This window comes from Triticum urartu, chromosome 1A, assembly GCF_056163025.1.
Source record: "Triticum urartu cultivar PI428250 chromosome 1A, HENAU_Tu73, whole genome shotgun sequence".
In the NCBI taxonomy this organism is placed as follows: domain Eukaryota; kingdom Viridiplantae; phylum Streptophyta; class Magnoliopsida; order Poales; family Poaceae; genus Triticum; species Triticum urartu.
Genome location: NC_141873.1, coordinates 30866377 through 30890615, shown reverse-complemented (window position 1 = coordinate 30890615; position 24239 = coordinate 30866377). Strand labels below are relative to the sequence as shown.

General features: G+C 30.2%; 1 protein-coding gene and 1 pseudogene across 1 annotated transcript; one reads left to right on the top strand and one right to left on the bottom strand.

Annotated features, from left to right (window-relative positions):
* The first annotated feature begins 4322 nt into the window (after positions 1–4322).
* Positions 4323–8828, top strand: LOC147988738 (protein FAR1-RELATED SEQUENCE 5-like; annotated as a pseudogene).
* A 3704-nt stretch (positions 8829–12532) lies between these two features.
* LOC125544818 (uncharacterized) lies at positions 12533–14046 on the bottom strand. Its single transcript, XM_087535752.1, has 7 exons — positions 14039–14046; positions 13759–13957; positions 13503–13601; positions 13146–13384; positions 12952–13024; positions 12698–12799; positions 12533–12553 (listed from the first exon to the last, which is right to left on the bottom strand). Exons 1-7 carry the CDS (start codon positions 14044–14046, stop codon positions 12533–12535), a joined length of 741 nt encoding a protein of 246 aa, XP_087391878.1.
* Between the last annotated feature and the right edge of the window lie 10193 nt (positions 14047–24239).

Genomic DNA, 24239 nt, shown 5'->3' with positions numbered 1-24239 from the left:
GATAGGGTCTGGTATAGGGGTGCCGAATCTGTTGGCTGCTTTTTCTGAAGAATTGTGATAGGCCCTAAGTGGGTTGTTGCTATAGTGGAAATGAGTGTTGCTACCTGAATTCCTTCCAAGAGATTCATAGTTGGTTTTGGGAAGGATTGATGAACAACCAGGAGGTGAATAATTTGCTTGGTAATTGTTTGGGACTTCTTGCATAGGGACTAAATTCAGGCTGTCTGTTATAGCGGTAAAAGAAGGGATGTCAATATCTGAATTATGTGGTTGACACGCATTGGATGTACTACCCAGGTTGTAGTTTTGAGTGGTTGGAAAACTTCTGGCAGGAGGCGCTGATTGCGAGCTTTTCGTATTCCTGGAAACATCTAGGGCAAGCGTAGTTGTTGAAACCGTACCTTGTTGCAAACAGTACAGTTTGCTATCTGATTGCATGATAGAAAAAGTCATTAGAAAAAGAAAAGGAACACTGTATTAAGGATAAAAATGGTGCAAAAAAAGAAACCTAATATGCAGAAATTCTAAGGAAAAAAGGGGGTAGTGAAGAAATAAACCTCTGCAGTTATGATTAGGTCTAACGAATTTCAGTTGGGTCAAACAGAATTTCTCTTTTGTGCAATCAATTTTGTCTGTTTCTTGCATCTCATTCGCTTCTGTGTGCGTATAGATGTAATCTTTGAGTACTGCATACAGTTTTAGAAAAAACGAAGAGAAAATGTATTAGATCGTGTTTCAACCTATGTATAAAAAAAGGAGAAACATGCTGGAAAAGAAAATATTTTAATTGAAAAAATTAGAATTACCTTGTAGGAAATCGATATCTGGGTAGTCATATTCTTTATTTATTTTATCGATGACGAACAAATCTTCAAAGGTTGGTGAGCTTTTCTGAAACAGGTCATCAATGCTTGATGAGTTTTCTAAAAGGAGGCACTCTGAGAATTTCTTGTCCAACCATTGAATGGATGAATCTCCATCTTCCTTTTCCCAGTTTGGAGGATTACTGTAAGGCATTGCGAAATCCAGGAAATCATGTGACGATAAAAAAGTTGTTGGATCCTTGAAGTATTTGTTTGAGTAGATTTGTTCAGCTTGCTGGTGTACTGAAATGTGGTTGTTCGGGGATGTAATTTGTTCATTTGCAGACTCTGTCATTTCATTGTTGATGTGGGTCAAACTGTTGGAGATTGTCGAATGGAGATCATCAATGTATCTTTCCGTTGTTGGAATGGAGTTTGATATTATCGTTTGCCAAAATTTCTTGGTCATATCTTCAAGCATTGCCTTCTCCTGAAGGGTATTCACATTAATAAAAATTACTTTGCATATATATGTGCGTGACATGTCAATATATCAGCAAAAAAAAATATAACTATATTTAAAATGATGAATGTATCATACATGATAAGAAGAAAATGGAAGAATGGAATAATGAAAAGTTTCCAACCTGTAAGTTGTAGATTGATGGAAATTTGGAACTGATGTACTGTAGAATACATGTAGGGAGTTTGTTTATTCCTTCATTTGATATATTGTTGAATGGAGTTGATGAAATATGTTTCAACTGTTTTGCATCATAAATGAACCGAAAAAAAATGTTAGAGAACAGACCTACATAGAATACATATATGTGGAGGACAAAAAATGTAAAAGAAAGGAAAGTCTGATTGTAAAATTATTAGAGAAGGTAAAAGAGTTTTTGTTGTAAAAACACTTATCGGAAGTCTTCCGCACTGAAGGTGTACACCGTGCATTGTGTCTAGGGCTGTGAAAGTTTTTAGCAAGCTAGATGACCACAATGGGAGTCTTGGCAGTATGTCGATAGGGAACTTGAATTCAGAAGTAATTAAGAATTCGAAGTGCGCAACCTGATATTAGGAACAAATATTTGTAAGTTAAATTGTTTAAAAGAAAAGAGTTGGATGCAGTCAAAAATTAAATGAAGAAAAAGTGATCTTAGGTTCATAATTTTAGTGTAAACTTACCACCAAGATTAGTTTGCAGCCTCCAGGATAAAATGCCTTCTTCTGGTGATGACCTGACTTAATTTTTTTTATTTGATGTACTAGGTAGGATAGAGTTGAAAGGCACCAGTTGTATTTGCCAGCAGAACTAATGTTTTGCAGAGCACTGTAGAATTTCTTTGATGGGGAACCTTTCGCATTAGGAGGAATCAAGCTTGAGATAGTGAGGAGCAAGAATATAGTAGAGAAATTTTCTTTGGAAATGTTGTCCGTAATCATCGCAATAAGATGCTCTGTAGTAGGTGCTGATGATTGTACAAAGTTATTGATAATATCTACACATTCTTTGGTTGGTGTAGAATTTATTGGTAAGCCACCAGCAGGAATTCCAAGGATTTTATGAACAATAGATGTGTTGAATTCAAAATTGAATCCATTCCTCAGTTCCAGAGTGCATGTTGCAGTATTGAATTGTAATGCAAGCCACATGAAAATAGCATCAATGTTGCAGGCGCAACTGATTTGTAGCAGTGAAGCAAAACCAAGTTTTCGAACTATGTTCTTCTGAGTATCATTAAGTTCAGACAGAAATTTAACAAACAACTAGAGGTTGTCTTCATTGCTGACATCCTACATAGGGAATAGATAGGTTGTGTGTTAGTTTTTTGTTTTTTTATGTGTATGTCCTAAATAATTAAATTGTAAGAATTATGTACGGTTACTATTTATTAAAAAATTGAAACGGATGTCAGTGAAATAATTGAGTCAGTAGTAGCCCCCTGGTAGTTGTTTTTCTGGCCTCTACATGCACCGTCTTTCTTTTGGGAGGATTATTCCCATTCTCTTCATTTGGAAGCAGATGTTGGTTGTTCCTCTTCTTTGCTGACATTTCTTCCATTTAGTTGAATTCCTGGAAAATTGAATAACTGAACAAATTAGGAGTTGTGTTCTTCTAAAGAAAAAAGGACAACATTACTATAGTTGTATTTATAGTACTTGTTTGCAGGTATGAAAAGTAACAAAAATGTGTTTCACTAATTTTGTGCGGATTGTCAAAAACAGGTATTTCTGTTGTTCATTTGTCCTGTTTTACATATAGAAAATAACTTAAAACAAGAAGTAATTCCGTTGGACTGCAGTACATTCTCAAAAAATGGGATTTATGTTGTTCCCAACTCATATCTACAGAAGAAAAAACTTTTTATAAAAAAGATAAAAATTAAGTGATGTATTCCGAAGTGATATCTCATAGGTTTGTTCGTAAATTCAGAAAGAAATTAGGGTGTATACTACATTCAGAAAGAAAAATGTTTGTGGCTCGTACTATAACGAACTAGACCTCATAGTTGGTTCGTCTGTTTCGCAATAAGGTTTAAAAACTCGGATAAAAATCATAGTCGCAGTAGTAGAGCCGCGACGCGAATGCAACTCACATGCCATGGACCAACTTCTCTGTCATCACGATGAGTAAACAGTCCAAAACGTGATTGGATAGCGTGGAGGCCGACAGAGAAGAAGATCCTGGCGTTGCAAATCGATCGGACGGTTGATGGGTCACAGAGGCCATGGATGGCCGGGGGAGACGAATAATCTAGCATCTTGTGAGAGACCTCTCTAAGATGATGTGAAAATAGAAAACATCAAAATAGCTACTTAATGTTTTAACTCAGAGACCTAAATGAAGCTAGCTGGCATGGTAATCCCCATAGATACAGGCAGCGGAAGAAACGGAGCTTCCACGCACACGGTCGACGGATCAACGAACTACCGCTCGACAGAGGGAGCTGCCGGATAGCAGCCACGGCACACATCGGGCACGCACGGTGGGCACAAATCCAACGCCCCGCATGAACGTGAATCAAAAGCTATAGAAAATCAAAACGCAAAAAAGGGAGCGGAATCATGACCGTAGTGGTAAGAAAAGGGATTATATGGGTGAATTACCTTTTGGATCTGATATTGGGAACTTATTTGAAGCCGAGGATCTAGTTCATGATGCAGAACCTGGGAAAAAAATCGCTAGAGAGCGGAGTTTTGGATGAAGAAAGGGGAAAGTGGATTCTAGTTTGCAATTAGACCCCTTTGACAGTAGGCCACAGGTTGGTCCCACATGTAAGACTTCGTTCCGAGGCGGTTTAGTCGCTGAAACAGTGACTCCACATTACTTTTAAAAAATTTATAGAAAGAACGGGGAGGAAAATAGAAAGAGTCTTATATATGTTTCTTTAGTGGTAGAAATAGGAAGATACGCGGAGGACTCAGGGGCGACGGCTGCGGCGGCTGCTTCTAGGTCGCGCGCCAGATTTGCCACCCTGTAGAAATCAACTAGTGGATTATATCTTCTGTGTTGACGGGATGACAGAATCAGGTGGGGCGCCGCCGGCGAGTCTTAATCGATCTACCACAGGCTATGATGGGGGAGTAGCTAGCCAGAAGGCAGATCCAGCCGACCGTGGAGCTACTCTGGTGATTCTTCTTACTAGATTATTTCTTCTATAGTTGATTGTGTAGTCTATTTTCTTTTTTGAGTACACAAAAATTGCTGCTATGCTTTATTAGAAAGCAATCATCCCGTTTGCTAGACAGGAACAAAAAAATATGAAAAAATAATTAAAAATAAAAAAACAGTATAGTCGATAGGTTATATAATTGCTCTAATTTTGGTATATAGTGACTGGTCAATGGAAATTATTTCAGGTTCAGAACTAGAAAAAAAATGTCTATTGAAATTTAGAAGTAAAGTTTGTCTTAGGGATTTGGATATATTTTATGTATATGTTTGAAGATTTTTGGAAAAACAAATTAGTATTGTTTACGAAAAATAAACTAGCAGGTTCTCATATTTTCTTTTGATAAAAATTCTCTGGTTTACTTGTGTTGTTCTCACATTTAGGTGTGACAAAAAAACATTTATATGGCACCTGGTGCTTTTTACTGCAGTGGTTCAAAGTAGTCTGAAGTCTTCCCCCATGTCTTGTACAGAAGTTTACCTCATGAAATTCATTTATGTTGCCTGGAGACCGTTTGGCACTACAGATCTTGTTTCCCCCTATAGGAAATCAGACAAGAATTTCGTCCAACTCACACATGCTTCACCGGTGGTTGTCTTGGTGTTGTTGTATTATTGAAAGAGATGAATGCAGTACAATATATCAAAACCGAACATCATAATGAAATGTGTTTTTTTCAGAACACTGATAAAAACACACACCCTAATTAACAGACGGCAAAAAACTTGAGTTGTGGAATTTCAAGATTGACAGAGAAAAAAGAAAGGCTCGTGATAAACTTTTCTAGATCTCGCTCACCTAGGCTGGAACTTTGTGGAAACCCAAACAACAAATCTGTATGGTTAAAAACACTTATATATAGGCAAGCCGAATTGTTCTTAGTAGGTTCTTTTTTGTCCAGTAAATTTCAAAGTGTGGATATTTTCCTCTGTAGGTTCTTACTTTGGGAGTCTGAATATTTTCCTCTGTTTACTTGCGTGGTTCTTGCCTTTTTGCTATGGTAGTCTGATTATTTTTAACTTGTTTCTTTGCAGGTTCTTTCCAAAAAGAAATTACCAGCAGTTCGAAAACGGAAAGGGATGAACCAAAAAGAAACACCACAGAGTTTGCGTGAGCCTGGGAAAGAAAGTATTGAACCGAAGGAATCATCTGGGGTGAGTATGAAAAAACATATCTCTGAAAAATCCTGTTAGAAGGTGACCTAAACTGAATTTTTTTGTGCACTATATATCAGGAATGAAGTGGTACTGTATATGAGAAAATGTTCTTTATATTAACTAAAAAGTATGTCGCTTGTTTTTTCATGACCAGGTTTGCGATGTGATGCTTGAATTTGACCAATTTGTGCAGTACCATGAGATGAAGAAGAAAACAGAGGTTTGTACCGTGAGAATTAGTTGAAAAGCACACCAAAACATTTGTTGAACTGTTTTTCTTTCTTTTTGGTTTGCTAATTCTCATAAATATTATATTGCACAGGAATTTTTTAGTAGTCAAGACAAAATTGTGAGCCAAGGAACACTCAATAGCAGCCAGGAAGAAGATCAGCGAACTCAGATCGAAAAAATGATGAGGTTCAGATTCATAAAGTGGTACAGTGTGAGAAGTATGATGATCTTATTCTGATAGCAAATGATACTGGCAATGAAGATGTGAGAATAGTTTCTTCAAAAACTTTGCTTGGTTTTCTTTTCTACTAATATTGATATTGCCAGTTTATGAATTGAATTTTGATGAATGAATGTTTTTGAATAGGTCCGAAACAGTTACGTTGATGAATCAGGTTCTACATCGGCTGTCATAATTGTGAACACAGAGACTTTGAATGGGAAAAATCTTTGTTGTACAAGCACAGAAAGGGGGAAAGATGATGCAGGACATCCTAGTGAACAGGTAAATAGCCTTATTTAATTCAAAAAAAGAGTGCCAGCACTTGTGGGTTTAAAAAAATCTTGTTGTTACATGAATAAAAAATTATTTGTGTTAAGAATGATAGAAAAAAAGTTGAGCATTGATTTAGATTAGATAATTGTTGCTTGCGCGTGTAAATAAATTAGTGCTATAAAAATTTAAAAGATTTTTTCCTAAACAGTATTTATATCTTAGTCTATGGTGTGATATGGATTGGTTGTATTTACTGTTTGTAATGTTCTTCCAGGAACAACATTATAGTGAGGACGCTTGTGTCCCTTCGGATGATTGCATGAGCAAAAAAAGATTCTGATGATGAGTTAACTGAAAATGAAGCAAAATCGGAAGAGTACTTGTTCCCTACGCCAGATGAGATGGAGAATACAAGTACACCTGAAGTAGGGAAAGTATTCTCTAGTCTAGAAGAGGCTGTCAGATTTGTCAACATTTATGCTCATATCAGTGGGTTTGGTATCAAAAAAGGGAGGAATTATAGAAACAGGAAGATTACCATTTGTTGCTGCAAAAGTAGAAAAACAGAGCCCAATGCAGTAGGGGTGAGGAAGCGCAGGAGGAATGTGGTCGTTAGGACAAACTGTCAGATGCATGTTACAGTAAGCTTACAAGATGGATAATGGATTATTACTTCCCAAGATCTTGAACATAATCATGATTTGGTATGTTCGCCTACATTGACCAAATTCTTCCTAAGTCATAGGAGCATGAATGAAGCTGAAAAACTTCTCTCGAGGCTGTTACAAGAACATAGAATTAAGCCAAGGAAGATAATGAGTATTTTTAGGAAGCTGTCTGGTGGAATATTGGGTAACATTACATTCGATGTCAAGAAACTTGACAACCTGAAACAGGAAGATCATGAAAAGAGAAGGAACAGGACATTGAACACACTCTGGAGTATATTGAAAAACTGCAAATTGACAAACCTGGTTTTGTATACAAGGCTCAAAGAAACGCATCCAACTCAGTGCTTAGCTTGTTCTGGACAGACTCAAGATCAAGGCTGGACTATTTGCTGTTTGGAGATATAATATCATTTGATACAACGTTCAGCGCTAATAAGTACAATATGCCCTTTGCACCCATTATTGGAGTTAATGGCCACTCGAGAACAATCGTTTTTGGTTGGGCCCTTTTGCAGAATGAGCAGGCAGACACATTTAAATGGTTGTTTGAAACTTTTGTTGAAGTGATGGGTGGAAAAAAACCTAGAGTAGTACTTACTGATCAAGATGCTGCAATGAAGAAAGCTGTTCCAAAAGTGTTCCCAGATGCACTCCATAGGTTCTGTATTTTGCATGTTAGAAGGAAAGCAAGAGAAAATTTGGGTGCATACATGTCAATTAAGAAAGGAATGGAACAAGACCTTGACTATTGTATCATGCAGTCCATGACTGTTGAAGAGTTTGAAATGAATTGGAAAGAAATGGAGCTAAAGCATAGTTGTGGAAAGCATGCTCACATTAAGCGCATGTAGGAGAATAGAGAATACTTTGTTCCTGCTTATTTCCAAGGAGTGTTCTGCCCGTTCATTAGGTCTACCAGCAGAAGTGAGAGCTTCAACTCGAATTTCAAGGACTATGTTTTGCGAAAGGATACAATAGAAACTTTCCTTCTTCAGTATGAATTATTCCAGGAAAATGTGATGCACATAGAGGATCAAGATAGGTTCTTGTCTAATGAAAAAGTACCTATCATGTGGGGATATCAGCGGATTGAGCGTCATGCAGCTGAAATTTACACCAGAGCTATATATACCAAGTTCTTGACTGAAATGTTAAATTCAACTGCTTTCGGGGTTAATGAGATTGTGAAGAACGAATCATATGAATTAAAAAGGAACTTTCCATACGAAAATCCATAGTTTGACAGGGAAATCTTTGCTGTGCAAGTAAATCGAGAAAAGGAAGAATTTGTGTGCAATTGTGGGAAGTTTGAGAGGGATGGTATTCTTTGTTGCCACATCCTTAGATTGTTTACGCAGTTTGACGTGCTCAAGATACCTGACCAATATATTGTTCCAAGATGGACTAGAGAATTTAGGGAGAAGGAATTACAGAAACACAAGTCTAGTGCCCTTGGTATTAATGGAGAAGACCAGTCACACAATGCTGTCAGATATGCCATCATGATGAATACAGTGGGGGAGGTATGCTCTGACATAAGTCATGATTCACATTTTTGTCAAGAGCTAATGGATGTAGTTAATGCTGTTCATAGTAAGTATCTTCTAGGCAAGCAACAAACCGCAGAAGGGGATAAAACTTATGAACAAACAGTGAACGAAGCATGTGTTAGTGAGCCTTTGAAAGATCCGGCTGTAATAAACAACAAGTCAGTGAGGAAAGGGAACAGATTGAAGAGCCGATCCGAGAGAGAAGGGTGGAAAAAGGCTGCTGATAAACAGAAGAAATCTATTTGAAGATAATGATTGAATAGAATTAAAAAAAGTGAAATAGAACTTGTTTACAATGGTTCATTTGACAATGTGTTTCCGTTTTTGAGGATTTTTATTTTTACGTAGAATTTTCTCTGTTTACAGTAGGAGTTTTGGTTTGATGGTTGACATAGTAGTATAATTAATGAGAATGGACAAAGACATTGAAAGGTTTTTGCCTGGTGTTATCACGTTGAAAACTTTAGGTGTACATAGTTTATTTTTTGTCTGGTGTTATTTTTGTCTGGTGTTAACATAGTTTATTTTTGGTTTTTGCCTGGTGTTATTACGTTGGAACTGTTGTGTTATGAAATAGATTTCTACAATCCAGTTTAATCGTAATGTTTTTGTCTGAAAAATTGTAGTCTGCTGGTGTTCAAGTTTGAAACTATTAGTGCGACGTGTCATCAAATGTACTTTAAAAAAATTTGTAGAATCTATATAGGAAGAAGTTTTCCATTTGTCTTGACTAGTGAAGGAGATCTTCATGTATAGATTCTTTTCTGTTTGTACTGTATAAGTGAAGCGAACCTATCGTGATTAGTACCATTACATGTGCTGTTTATTTTTGCTGTTTCTGGCAAAACATTTGCACCGAACATGTGGTTAATCCCAGTGAAAAGCGAAGCTATATTTCGGTTCGTGAACTGGGAAAAACCTGGGAACTATTAACATTGTCATGTACTAGACATTTTTCGGGTCAAGCATTGTTTTAGTTTGCCAAAGTGCAAAATCTGGTTTTAATTCTTCTTTGCTAGTGCATGTACAACATCTATGTTTTGATGTAAACTAGGGAAACTAGCTTGTCATGCAGCATTGTTTTGGTTTTCCTTTGTGTTAGGGATTATTTGGCTCAAAGAAAGCACTGGGTTACAAAAATATTTTGACAAACTTTGTAAACCTGTTGATATGCCAGGTTGTTCATAACAATCTTTGTATGTGCAAGTGTTGTGCTTCTAGAAAGATGTATGTGCAAAGTATTTCATTCTGCTTTCACTGACATTATGCTCGTGCAAAATATCAACGAGTATTACTCCTTTCTTTGACCTGAAAATTTCCGTCATAGTAAACCCCTCAAGTTTGGGAATGGTAGGAACTTCGGCCAAGTTAGTGAACATTACTTCCTTGAACTAGTGAAATAAAAAAAATCCAAGTGAACTAAAATAATTCGGATTGTAGTGAACTAAAAAAAGGAAAAAAATAGTGAACTAGATTTGAATCAAAGTGAACTAAAAATCTTTTTGATTGTAGTGAACTAAATGAACTTATTATTAAAATCGATGAACTCTTTTTTCAAATTCGACGAACTTTTTTATTCTAAATCAACGAACACTTTTCATAATTGATGAACTCTTTTTTAAATACCGATGAACTTTTTTCCAAATCGATGAACTCTTTTTCAAAATTGATGAACTATTTTTCAAAATCGACGAACTTTTTTCCTAATCGATGAACTCTTTTTCAAAATTGATAAACTTTTTTCAAAAATCTCACGCTTGGCGGATTTTTAAAATTGTTGGATTCGGTGAACTAGTGAACTTTTCTCAAAATAAATCAATGTGAACTAATTTTTTCTACTCTAGTTCACTAAAATTATGATGAACTAAAAACGTTTGGATTCGATGAACTAAAAAAAAGAATCCCAACTGAAGTAAATTATTTTCAATTTTAGTGAACTAAAATTTTTCAAACTAATGAACTAAATTTTAATTTAGTAAACTATATTTGAATGTAGATGTTTTTTTTTTGAAAAAAATCGGATCTAGTGAGCTATATTTATATTGTAGTGAACTAAAATTATGTTGAACTGAAAAAATGTTGAATTTAGTCAACTGAAAAATTGATTTTAGTTCACTAAAATTTTGAAACTAGTGAATTAAAATTGAATTAAGTGAACTGTATTTGAATTTAGATGAAAAAAATTTAAAAACGGAACTAGTGAAATAGATTTTGAAATACATCTAGGTGGTTTTGAACGAAAAAAATGTATTTCACTAAAAAAAGAAATATAATGAGTTATATTCGAATCAAAGTGAACTAAAAATCTTTTTGATTGTAGTGAACAAAAAATTCAAAAATTGGTGAACTAAATTTGAATCGAATCCAAGTGAACTAAAATAATTCGGATTCTAGTGAATTAAAAGGAAGAAAAAAATTGTGAACTAGATTTGAATCAAAGTGAACTAAAAATCTTTTTGATTGTAGTGAACTAAAATTTGAAAAGTATTTAACTAAATTTGAATCGAATCCAAGTGAACTTAAAAAATTTGGATTTTAGTGAATTAAAGATTATGATGAACTAAAAAAAGTTTGAAACTAAAATTTTAGTTCACTAAAAGATTATGATGCAAACTATTCACCCATGCTCACACAAGGTAGGCTATAGCCCAATATGGGTTCTGGGTTCTGATTGTTGGTGTAGCTAACTAACATTTTTCTTAAAGAAAATAAGCTGCCTATAGTTGGACGCTGCATTTCTACACCAGGTCCAGATACTCTCGGGTGTGAATAGTAATTCGTTTAAAATAGAAGAAAAGTTCAAAAAATTCTGATTTTTTTGTGGTGCAAGATGGCCGAATGTGTGATGCCCCTGCTAAATTTGGTGGAGTTTGAACATTCGAAGAGCCCGTGACAAAAAAACATTTTTGGGCATATGAGTAAGTTTGAAAAAAAATGCAATGTTCATAGCCGAAATGGTCTCTTTTGGCATGAGCTCCTCGGATGTTGTTTGCCCACATATTTTTGCACACACCAGGCGCACTCAAGCATCTTGCATGCGGAAAATTTCAGACTTTTTTGTATTTTTTACTATTTATTTTGATTTATTGTTCATCGGGAAAATTAAGAAATTAAGAAATTTTAATATACTTTTTGATAACGTTTGTACATTCAAAAAAATGTTCATATATTTTTAGAGTATTTTTTCCAAAAATATCCATGCATTCAAAATATATTGATGAACCTTTATTTAGTTTCGTGCAAATATCATTTTTTAGAAAAACGTTTATGACAAAAAAGTAGATGGGCAACAACAAAAACATCTCCTAAGGCGCCGGTTCGGTCTCCTGGCGCCCACTGAGGTGCCCGTACTGGGCTTTTGATTGGAAGCCCATTTTACTCGTTATGTCGGTATCTGGTTCGCTACCCTGTTTTTGTGCTTCGCTGTCCTGTTTTCTCCTCTACTGTTTCTGTGCTTCGTTGCCCTTCTGTTTCGCTGTTTCTTTTTCGTTGTTGTTTGTTTATTAGAAATTCCTTTCATTTGGTTGTAGCTTTTTTTCTAACGTCAGCGAGCACTCCTATTTTTCTTTGTAAAAAAAAGTTTTTTTTGTCTCGTCTTTTAGATAAAGAAATTGAATTTTCTTATTAAATATTTTGAAAGAAAAGTAACCAGATTTCGCTCGTGCCTTGTTTTGGAGAAGTAATTATTAAGCGAAAATTGACTATTTTTAGTATAGTTAAGGTAATTAAACAGAGAAGGAAGCACTGAATGTTTAGTACAACAGAACAAAAAGTAAATATTTCAGACTTATTTTGAACAAATGACCCTCTCAACATTTTCTTCATTCGAGTAGCACGAGAAGGAAATTAGTTCTCATTTGGTAGAGAAAAAAGTAAAATGGAGAAAAATGTTTATGTGATCAAAATGTGGTCATCTTGTATCTTGAACATGGTTTAAGCTGAATATTGATTCACCTGAATAGCCGGAAACCCTGTTTGTAAAAAAATAGAAGAAGTTTGGTCAGTTTATTTAAGTAGAAAAAGAAAAAAATTAGTTTCTTGTTGTAGTTGAATATTATTATTTAATGTATTAAAATTAAAAATGTAGGGGGAGGTTTTCGAATGGCGGAACTAACGTGATTTTGTTGGAAAGCTTTGACCAATGGTAGTTGAACTTCACTGTTGGAACAAGTCGCTATTTCGTACAGAAAAATTTCTCTTAAGGCCTGTAGGTCATGCTGCAAAAAAATAAAAAGAAAGTAATTGTATTAGACACTCTCATTCTTTTTTTGAAAAAAATGTATGTTGAGTTTTATTTATTTGGAATATCAAGCATGTACTTTTTTAAATCAACAAATTATTTACATGGGCAGCTTGAAAAAGAACTTACAGTTGTGAATCCTGGCACTCCCATCCCCCGGTATGTTTTTAGAATTTGCAGGAGGAATATGCCGGTGTCGTACCTGAGTGATAAGAAAGAGAATTTACTAGGAGTTAGGAGTGCGCAAAAATATTACAAAGTGAAAAAAAATTAATTTGAAGTACAGTGCACAGAAAAAAAATGATTCTTTCTTTCTTTTCTACCTGAAATGAGTCTGGGGTACTGGAACAAAACGGTAGTCAGATTCTTTTATGTTGAATGCGATGCAATTTGGGTATGTTTTCGCAAACAGACTCTTGAAGTTGAATGTAACAGTGCTGATAATTGTAGTGAATTTGTTGTTTCCAGATCCATCAGGATTCATTATATCAAAGAACTTGCCACTGTCAAAGTTAGCAGTGATTACAATCCACTGTTTGTCATTGAAGCAAGGTAGATGAACCTGTTAGAAAAAAAAGAAGAAGGTACAGACATATTAGTAGAAATTGAAGAGTGGAACATAAAAATTTGGTGTTTAGTTTTCTTTTTAGAATGATTTGCTCGAAAAGATAGTTTCATACGAAGTTTGTGTTCTGTAAACTGAACCCAACAGTTGCTTCGCTTAACATGTCTGCGCATATTGGATCTGAATGGTTTAGTAAGGGTCTCATTAGAAGTTCCTGATGAAAAATGAAAAAATGAGAGTAAGTTTGTATGAATGTGTAGACAAAATAGGAATAATCACCAAATTAGTAGTTACACAAAAAAAGTACATTAATTACTCATGTCTTCTTTGTGTGATGAAAAACCAAGATATGATAGAAGAAGAAAAATTACCATGTTTTCTATGCCGACGATATGGACAATAGGTTCGTTGCTTGGTATTAGACCCTGCCTTCCCCGATTGAGTAGATCTGTGTTGAGCATTTTAGAATAGCAATCCAAAGTGTGTGGGTTCATCCAGCCGCCTGGCCTCATTGAAACAGTCAAAGTTTTTTGATCGACCCACACGTTATCTATTTGGAATATCCTTTGGCTGTATAGAATAGAGTAAGTAATTTCAGTGTTGGTAGTAATGAAGCATGGTGGTGAAAATTAGTAAACAGAAAAAGAATACATAACCATGTACAAAACTAATTTTTTTTGAATTTTTTGTTAACTATAATTTTGAAACTAGTGAACTAAATTTGAATTAAGTCATCTATATTTGAAATCACATGATTTTTTTAAAACAAGGGAACTAGTCAACTAGATTTTGAATCAAAGTGAACTAAAAATCATTTTGATTTTAGCAAAAGTAAAAATTAAAAACTATTGAATTAAAATTTGAATCGAATCCAAGTGAAGAAAAATTGGATTGTAGTGAACTAAAATTATGTTGAACTAAAAAAAGTTTGAATTCAGTGAACTAAAAAATGAATCCGAAGTGAACTAATTTTTTTTAATTTTTAGTTAACTAAAATTTTGAAACTAGTGAAATAAATTTGAATTAAGTCATTTATATTTGAAATCAGATGATTTTTTTTAAAACAAGGAAACTAGTCAACTACTCCCTCTGTTCTGAATTATTTGTCTTAGATTTGTCTAGATACGGAGGTATCTAGCACTAAAATGAGCCTAGATACATCCATATCTAGACAAATCCAAGACAAGTAATTCGGAACGGAGGGAGTAGATTTGAATCAAAGTGAACTAAAAATCTTTTTGATTGTAGTGAACTAAAATTTGAAAACTATTGAACTAAATTTGAATCAAATCCAAGTGAACTAAAAATTTTGGATTGTAGTGAACTAAAATTATGTTGAACAAAAAAAGTTTGAATTCAGTGAACTAAAATAAATAAATCCGAAGTGAACTAATCTTTTTGGATTTTTAGTAAACTAAAATTTTGAAACTAGTGAACTAAATTTGAATTAAGTAATCTATATTTGAAATCAGATGATTTTTTTTAAAACAAGGAAACTAGTCAACTAGATTTGAATCAAAAGTGAACTAAAAAATCTTTTTGATTGTAGGGAACTAAAATTTGAAAACTATTGAACTAAATTTGAATTGAATCCAAGTGAACTAAAATTTTTTGATTGTAGTGAACTAAAATTATGTTGAACTAAAAAAGTTTGAATTCAGTGAACTAAATAAAATGAATCCAAAGTGAACTATTTTTTTGGATTTTTAGTAAACTAAAATTTTGAAACTAGTGAACTAAATTTGAATTAAATCATCTATATTTGAAATCACATGATTTTTTTTAAAAGGGAACTAGTCAACTAGATTTGAGTCAAAGTGAACTAAAAATCTTTTTGATTGTAGTGAACTAAAATTTGAAAACTATTGAACTAAATTTGAGTCGAATCCAAGTGAACTCTAAAAATTCTTTTGTAGTGAACTAAAAAGAGTTTGAATTCATTGAACTAAAAAAATTAATCCGAAGTGAACTAATTTTTTTCGATTTTTAGTTAACTAAAAATTTGAAACAAGTGAACTAAATTTGAAAAAAGTGAATTGTATTTGAAATCACATGATTTTTTAACGGAACTAGTGAACTAGATTTTGAATTACATTTAGTTGGGATTTGATCAATAATAAAAGTATTTCACAAATAAAACAAAAAAAGTCAACTAGATTTGAATCGAAGTGAACTAAAAATCTTTTTGATTGTAGTGAACTAAAATTTGAAAACTATTGAACTAAATATGAATAGAATCCAAGTGAACTAAAAAATTTGGTTTGTAGTGAACTAAAAATTATGATCAACTAAAAAAATTCAAACTTTTTTTAGTTCATCATAATTTTTAGTTCACTACAATCCAAAATTTTCTAAGTTCACTTGGATTCGATTCAAATTTAGTTCAATAGTTTTCAAATTTTAGATCACTACAATCAAAAAGATTTTTTTAGTTCACTTTGATTCAAATCTAGTTGACTAGTTCCTTTTTAGAAAAATCACATGATTTCAAATATAAATAACTTTTTTTGATTTTTAGTTAACTAAAATTTTGAAACTAGTGAACTAAATTTGAATTAAGTCATCTATATTTGAAATCAGATGATTTTTTTTAAAAAAGGGAACTAGTCAACTAGATTTGAATCAAAGTGAACTAAAAATCTTTTTGATTGTATTGAACTAAAATTTGAAAACTATTGAACTAAATTTGAGTCAAATCCAAGTGAACTTAAAAAAATTGGATTGTAGTGAACTAAAAATTATGATGAACAAAAAAAGTTTCAATTCAGTGAACTAAAAAAAATGAATACGTAGTGAACTAATATTTTTTCGATTTTTAGTTAACTAAAATTTTGAAACTAGTGAACTAAATTTGAAATAAATCATTTATATTTGAAATCTTGTGATTTTAAAAAAAGGAACTAGTCAACTAGATTTGAATCAAAGTGAACTAAAAAAATCTTTTTGATTGTAGTGAACTAGATTTCGAATTACATTTAGTTGGGGTTTGAACAATAATAAATGTATTCACTAAAATAAAACAAAAAGAAGTTAACTAGATTTGAATCAAAGTGAACTAAAAAATCTTTTTGATTGTGGTGAACTAGATTTTGAATTACATTCAGTTGGGATTTGAACAAATAATAAATGTATTCACTAAAAAATGAAAAATAGTCAACTAGATTTGAATCAAAGTGAACTAAAAAATCTTTTTCATTGTGGTGAACTAAAATTTAAAAACTATTGAACTAAATTTGAATCGAATCAAAGTGAACTAAAAAAATTGGTTTGTAGTGAACTAAAAATTATGATGAACTAAAAAAAGTTTGAATTCACTGAACTAAAAAAATAATCCAAAGTGAATTATTTTTTCGATTTTTAGTTAACTAAAAAATTGGAACAAGTGAACTAAATTTGAAAAAAAGTGAACTGTATTTGAAATCAGATGATTTTTTTAACGGAACTAGTGAACTAGATTTTGAATTACATTTAGTAGGGATTTGATCAATAATAAATGTATTTCACAAGTAAAACGAAAAAAAGTCGACTAGATTTGAATCGAAGTGAACTAAAAATCCAATGAACTAAAAAAATTAATCCGAAGTGAACTATTTTTTTCGATTTTTAGTTAACTAAAATTTTGAAACTAGTGAACTAAATTTGAAATAAGTGAACTGTATTTGAAATCAGATGATTTTTTTAAACGGAACTAGTGAACTATATTTTGAAATACATTTAGTTGGGATTTGAACAATAATATAATGTATTTCACTAAATAAAACGAAAATAATAGTGAGCTATATTTGTATGAAAGTGAACTAAAAAATCATTTTGATTGTTGTGAACTAAAATCTGAAAACTATTGAACTAAATTTGAATCGAATCCAAGTGAACTAAAAAATTTGGATTGTACTGAACTAAAAATTATGATGAACTAAAAAAAGTTTGAATTCAGTGAACTAAACAAAATGAATCCGAAGTGAACTAATTTTTTTGTATTTTTAGTTAACTAAAATTTTGAAACTGGTGAATTAAATTTGCATTAAGTCATTTATATTCGAAATCAAATGATTTTTTTAAAAGGAACTAGTCAACTAGATTTGAATCAAAAGTGAACTAAAAACCTTTTTGATTGTATTGAACTAAAATTTGAAAACTATTGAACTAAATTTGAGTCGAATCCAAGTGAACTTAAAAAAATTGGATTGTAGTGAACTAAAAATTATGATGAACAAAAAAAGTTTCAATTTAGTGAACGAAAAAAATGAATACGTAGTGAACTAATATTTTTTCGATTTTTAGTTAACTAAAATTTTGAAACTAGTGAACTAAATTTGAAATAAATCATTTATATTTGAAATCTTGTGATTTTTAAAAAAGGAACAAGTCAACTAGATTTGAATCAAAGTGAACTAAAAAATCTTTTTGATTGTAGTGATCTAAAATTTGAAAACTATTGAACTAAATTTGAATCGAATCCAAGTGAACTTAGAAAAATTTGGATTGTAGTGAACTAAAAATTATGATGAACTAAAAGAAGTTTAAATTCAGTGAACTAAAAAAATTAATCTGAAGTGAACTATTTTTTTCGATATTTAGTTAACTAAAAATTTGAAACAAGTGAACTAAATTTGAAATAAGTGAACTGTATTTGAAATCAGATGATTTTTTTAAACGGAACTATTGAACTATATTTTGAATTACATTTAGTTGGGATTTGAACAATAATATAATGTATTTCACTAAATAAAATGAAAATAATAGTGAGCTATATTTGTATGAAAGTGAACTAAAAAATCATTTTGATTGTTGTGAACTAAAATCTGAAAACTATTGAACTAAATTTGAATCGAATCCAAGTGAACTAAAAAATTTGGATTGTAGTGAACTAAAAATTATGATGAACTAAAAAAAGTTTGAATTCAGTGAACTAAACAAAATGAATCCGAAGTGAACTAATTTTTTTCGTATTTTTAGTTAACTAAAATTTTGAAACTGGTGAACTAAATTTGCATTAAGTCATTTATATTCGAAATCAAATGATTTTTTTTAAAAGGAACTAGTCGACTAGATTTGAATCAAAAGTGAACTAAAAACTTTTTGATTGTAGTGAACTAAATTTGAAAACTATTGAACTAAATTTGAGTCGAGTCCAAGTGAACTTAAAAAATTTGGATTGTAGTGAACTAAAAATTATGATGAACTAAAAAAAGTTTGAATTCAGTGAACTAAAAAAATGAATCTGAAGTGAACTAATTTTTTTGATTTTTAGTTAACTAAAATTTTGAAACTAGTGAACTAAGTTTGAAATAAGTCATTTATATTTGAAATCATGTGATTTTTTTAAAAAGGAACTAGTCAACTAGATTTGAATCAAAGTGAACTAAAAAAATCTTTTTGATTGAAGTGATCTAAAATTTGAAAACTATTGAACTAAATTTGAATCGAATCCAAGTGAACTTAGAAAAATTTGGATTGTAGTGAACTAAAAATTATGATGAACTAAAAGAAGTTTAAATTCAGTGAACTAAAAAAATTAATCCGAAGTGAACTATTTTTTTTGATTTTTAGTTAACTAAAAATTTGAAACAAGTGAACTAAATTTGAAATAAGTGAACTGTATTTGAAATCAGATGATTTTTTTAAACGGAACTAGTGAACTATATTTTGAATTACATTTAGTTGGGATTTGAACAATAATAAAATGTATTTCAATAAACAAAACGAAAAATAGTGAGCTATATGTGAAAACTATTGAACTAAATTTGAATCGAATCCAAGTGAACTAAAAAACTTGGATTGTAGTGAACTAAAAATTATGATGAACTAAAAAAAGTTTGAATTCAGTGAACTAAACAAAATGAATCCGAAGTGAACTAATTTTTTTTGATTTTTAGTTAACTAAAATTTGAAACTAGTGAACTAAGTTTGAAATAAGTCATTTATATTTGAAATCATGTGATTTTTTTAAAAAGGAACTAGTCAACTAGATTTGAATCAAAGTGAACTAAAAAATCTTTTTGATTGTAGTGATCTAAAATTTGAAAACTATTGAACTAAATTTGAATCGAATCCAAGTGAACTTAGAAAAATTTGGATTGTAGTGAACTAAAAATTATGATGAACTAAAAGAAGTTTAAATTCAGTGAACTAAAAAAATTAATCTGAAGTGAACTATTTTTTTCGATTTTTAGTTAACTAAAAATTTGAAACAAGTGAACTAAATTTGAAATAAGTGAACTGTATTTGAAATCAGATGATTTTTTTAAACGGAACTAGTGAACTATATTTTGAATTACATTTAGTTGGGATTTGAACAATAATAAAATGTATTTCACTAAATAAAACGAAAATAATAGTGAGCTATATTTGTATGAAAGTGAACTAAATTTGAATCGAATCCAAGTGAACTAAAAAATTTGGATTGTAGTGAACTAAAAATTATGATGAACTAAAAAAATTTGAATTCAATGAACTAAACAAAATGAATCCGAAGTGAACTAATTTTTTTTGTATTTTTAGTTAACTAAAATTTTGAAACTGGTGAACTAAATTTGCATTAAGTCATTTATATTCGAAATCGAATGATTTTTTTAAAAGGAACTAGTTAACTAGATTTGAATCAAAAGTAAACTAAAAACCTTTTTGATTGTATTTAACTAAAATTTGAAAACTATTGAACTAAATTTGAGTCGAATCCAAGTGAACTTAAAAAAATTGGATTGTAGTGAACTAAAAATTACGATGAACAAAAAAAGTTTCAATTCAGTGAACGAAAAAAATGAATACGTAGTGAACTAATATTTTTTCGATTTTTAGTTAACTAAAATTTTGAAACTAAATTTGAAATAAATCATTTATATTTGAAATCTTGTGACTTTTAAAAAAGGAACTAGTCAACTAGATTCGAATCAAAGTGAACTAAAAAATCTTTTTGATTGTAGTGATCTAAAATTTGAAAACTATTGAACTAAATTTGAATCGAATCCAAGTGAACTTAGAAAAATTTGGATTGTAGTGAACTAAAAATTATGATGAACAAAAAGAAGTTTAAATTCAGTGAACTAAAAAAATTAATCCGAAGTGAACTAGTTTTTTTGTATTTTTAGTTAACTAAAATTTTGAAACTGGTGAATTAAATTTGCATTAAGTCATTTATATTCGAAATCAAATGATTTTTTTAAAAGGAACTAGTCAACTAGATTTGAATCAAAAGTGAACTAAAAACCTTTTTGATTGTATTGAACTAAAATTTGAAAACTATTGAACTAAATTTGAGTCGAATCCAAGTGAACTTCAAAAAATTGGATTGTAGTGAACTAAAAATTATGATGAACAAAAAAAGTTTCAATTTAGTGAACGAAAAAAATGAATACGTAGTGAACTAATATTTTTTCGATTTTTAGTTAACTAAAATTTTGAAACTAGTGAACTAAATTTGAAATAAATCATTTATATTTGAAATCTTGTGATTTTTAAAAAAGGAACTAGTCAACTAGATTTGAATCAAAGTGAACTAAAAAATCATTTTGATTGTAGTGATCTAAAATTTGAAAACTATTGAACTAAATTTGAATCGAATCCAAGTGAACTTAGAAAAATTTGGATTGTAGTGAACTAAAAATTATGATGAACTAAAAGAAGTTTAAATTCAGTGAACTAAAAAAATTAATCCGAAGTGAACTATTTTTTTTGATTTTTAGTTAACTAAAAATTTGAAACAAGTGAACTAAATTTGAAATAAGTGAACTGTATTTGAAATCAGATGATTTTTTTAAACGGAACTAGTGAACTATATTTTGAATTACATTTAGTTGGGATTTGAACAATAATAAAATGTATTTCAATAAACAAAACGAAAAATAGTGAGCTATATGTGAAAACTATTGAACTAAATTTGAATCGAATCCAAGTGAACTAAAAAACTTGGATTGTAGTGAACTAAAAATTATGATGAACTAAAAAAAGTTTGAATTCAGTGAACTAAACAAAATGAATCCGAAGTGAACTAATTTTTTTTGATTTTTAGTTAACTAAAATTTTGAAACTAGTGAACTAAGTTTGAAATAAGTCATTTATATTTGAAATCATGTGATTTTTTTAAAAAGGAACTAGTCAACTAGATTTGAATCAAAGTGAACTAAAAAATCTTTTTGATTGTAGTGATCTAAAATTTGAAAACTATTGAACTAAATTTGAATCGAATCCAAGTGAACTTAGAAAAATTTGGATTGTAGTGAACTAAAAATTATGATGAACTAAAAGAAGTTTAAATTCAGTGAACTAAAAAAATTAATCTGAAGTGAACTATTTTTTTCGATTTTTAGTTAACTAAAAATTTGAAACAAGTGAACTAAATTTGAAATAAGTGAACTGTATTTGAAATCAGATGATTTTTTTAAACGGAACTAGTGAACTATATTTTGAATTACATTTAGTTGGGATTTGAACAATAATAAAATGTATTTCACTAAATAAAACGAAAATAATAGTGAGCTATATTTGTATGAAAGTGAACTAAATTTGAATCGAATCCAAGTGAACTAAAAAATTTGGATTGTAGTGAACTAAAAATTATGATGAACTAAAAAAATTTGAATTCAATGAACTAAACAAAATGAATCCGAAGTGAACTAATTTTTTTTGTATTTTTAGTTAACTAAAATTTTGAAACTGGTGAACTAAATTTGCATTAAGTCATTTATATTCGAAATCGAATGATTTTTTTAAAAGGAACTAGTTAACTAGATTTGAATCAAAAGTAAACTAAAAACCTTTTTGATTGTATTTAACTAAAATTTGAAAACTATTGAACTAAATTTGAGTCGAATCCAAGTGAACTTAAAAAAATTGGATTGTAGTGAACTAAAAATTACGATGAACAAAAAAAGTTTCAATTCAGTGAACGAAAAAAATGAATACGTAGTGAACTAATATTTTTTCGATTTTTAGTTAACTAAAATTTTGAAACTAAATTTGAAATAAATCATTTATATTTGAAATCTTGTGACTTTTAAAAAAGGAACTAGTCAACTAGATTCGAATCAAAGTGAACTAAAAAATCTTTTTGATTGTAGTGATCTAAAATTTGAAAACTATTGAACTAAATTTGAATCGAATCCAAGTGAACTTAGAAAAATTTGGATTGTAGTGAACTAAAAATTATGATGAACAAAAAGAAGTTTAAATTCAGTGAACTAAAAAAATTAATCCGAAGTGAACTAGTTTTTTTGTATTTTTAGTTAACTAAAATTTTGAAACTGGTGAATTAAATTTGCATTAAGTCATTTATATTCGAAATCAAATGATTTTTTTAAAAGGAACTAGTCAACTAGATTTGAATCAAAAGTGAACTAAAAACCTTTTTGATTGTATTGAACTAAAATTTGAAAACTATTGAACTAAATTTGAGTCGAATCCAAGTGAACTTCAAAAAATTGGATTGTAGTGAACTAAAAATTATGATGAACAAAAAAAGTTTCAATTTAGTGAACGAAAAAAATGAATACGTAGTGAACTAATATTTTTTCGATTTTTAGTTAACTAAAATTTTGAAACTAGTGAACTAAATTTGAAATAAATCATTTATATTTGAAATCTTGTGATTTTTAAAAAAGGAACTAGTCAACTAGATTTGAATCAAAGTGAACTAAAAAATCATTTTGATTGTAGTGATCTAAAATTTGAAAACTATTGAACTAAATTTGAATCGAATCCAAGTGAACTTAGAAAAATTTGGATTGTAGTGAACTAAAAATTATGATGAACTAAAAGAAGTTTAAATTCAGTGAACTAAAAAAATTAATCCGAAGTGAACTATTTTTTTTGATTTTTAGTTAACTAAAAATTTGAAACAAGTGAACTAAATTTGAAATAAGTGAACTGTATTTGAAATCAGATGATTTTTTTAAACGGAACTAGTGAACTATATTTTGAATTACATTTAGTTGGGATTTGAACAATAATAAAATGTATTTCAATAAACAAAACGAAAAATAGTGAGCTATATGTGAAAACTATTGAACTAAATTTGAATCGAATCCAAGTGAACTAAAAAACTTGGATTGTAGTGAACTAAAAATTATGATGAACTAAAAAAAGTTTGAATTCAGTGAACTAAACAAAATGAATCCGAAGTGAACTAATTTTTTTTGATTTTTAGTTAACTAAAATTTTGAAACTAGTGAACTAAGTTTGAAATAAGTCATTTATATTTGAAATCATGTGATTTTTTTAAAAAGGAACTAGTCAACTAGATTTGAATCAAAGTGAACTAAAAAATCTTTTTGATTGTAGTGATCTAAAATTTGAAAACTATTGAACTAAATTTGAATCGAATCCAAGTGAACTTAGAAAAATTTGGATTGTAGTGAACTAAAAATTATGATGAACTAAAAGAAGTTTAAATTCAGTGAACTAAAAAAATTAATCTGAAGTGAACTATTTTTTTCGATTTTTAGTTAACTAAAAATTTGAAACAAGTGAACTAAATTTGAAATAAGTGAACTGTATTTGAAATCAGATGATTTTTTTAAACGGAACTAGTGAACTATATTTTGAATTACATTTAGTTGGGATTTGAACAATAATAAAATGTATTTCACTAAATAAAACGAAAATAATAGTGAGCTATATTTGTATGAAAGTGAACTAAATTTGAATCGAATCCAAGTGAACTAAAAAATTTGGATTGTAGTGAACTAAAAATTATGATGAACTAAAAAAATTTGAATTCAATGAACTAAACAAAATGAATCCGAAGTGAACTAATTTTTTTTGTATTTTTAGTTAACTAAAATTTTGAAACTGGTGAACTAAATTTGCATTAAGTCATTTATATTCGAAATCGAATGATTTTTTTAAAAGGAACTAG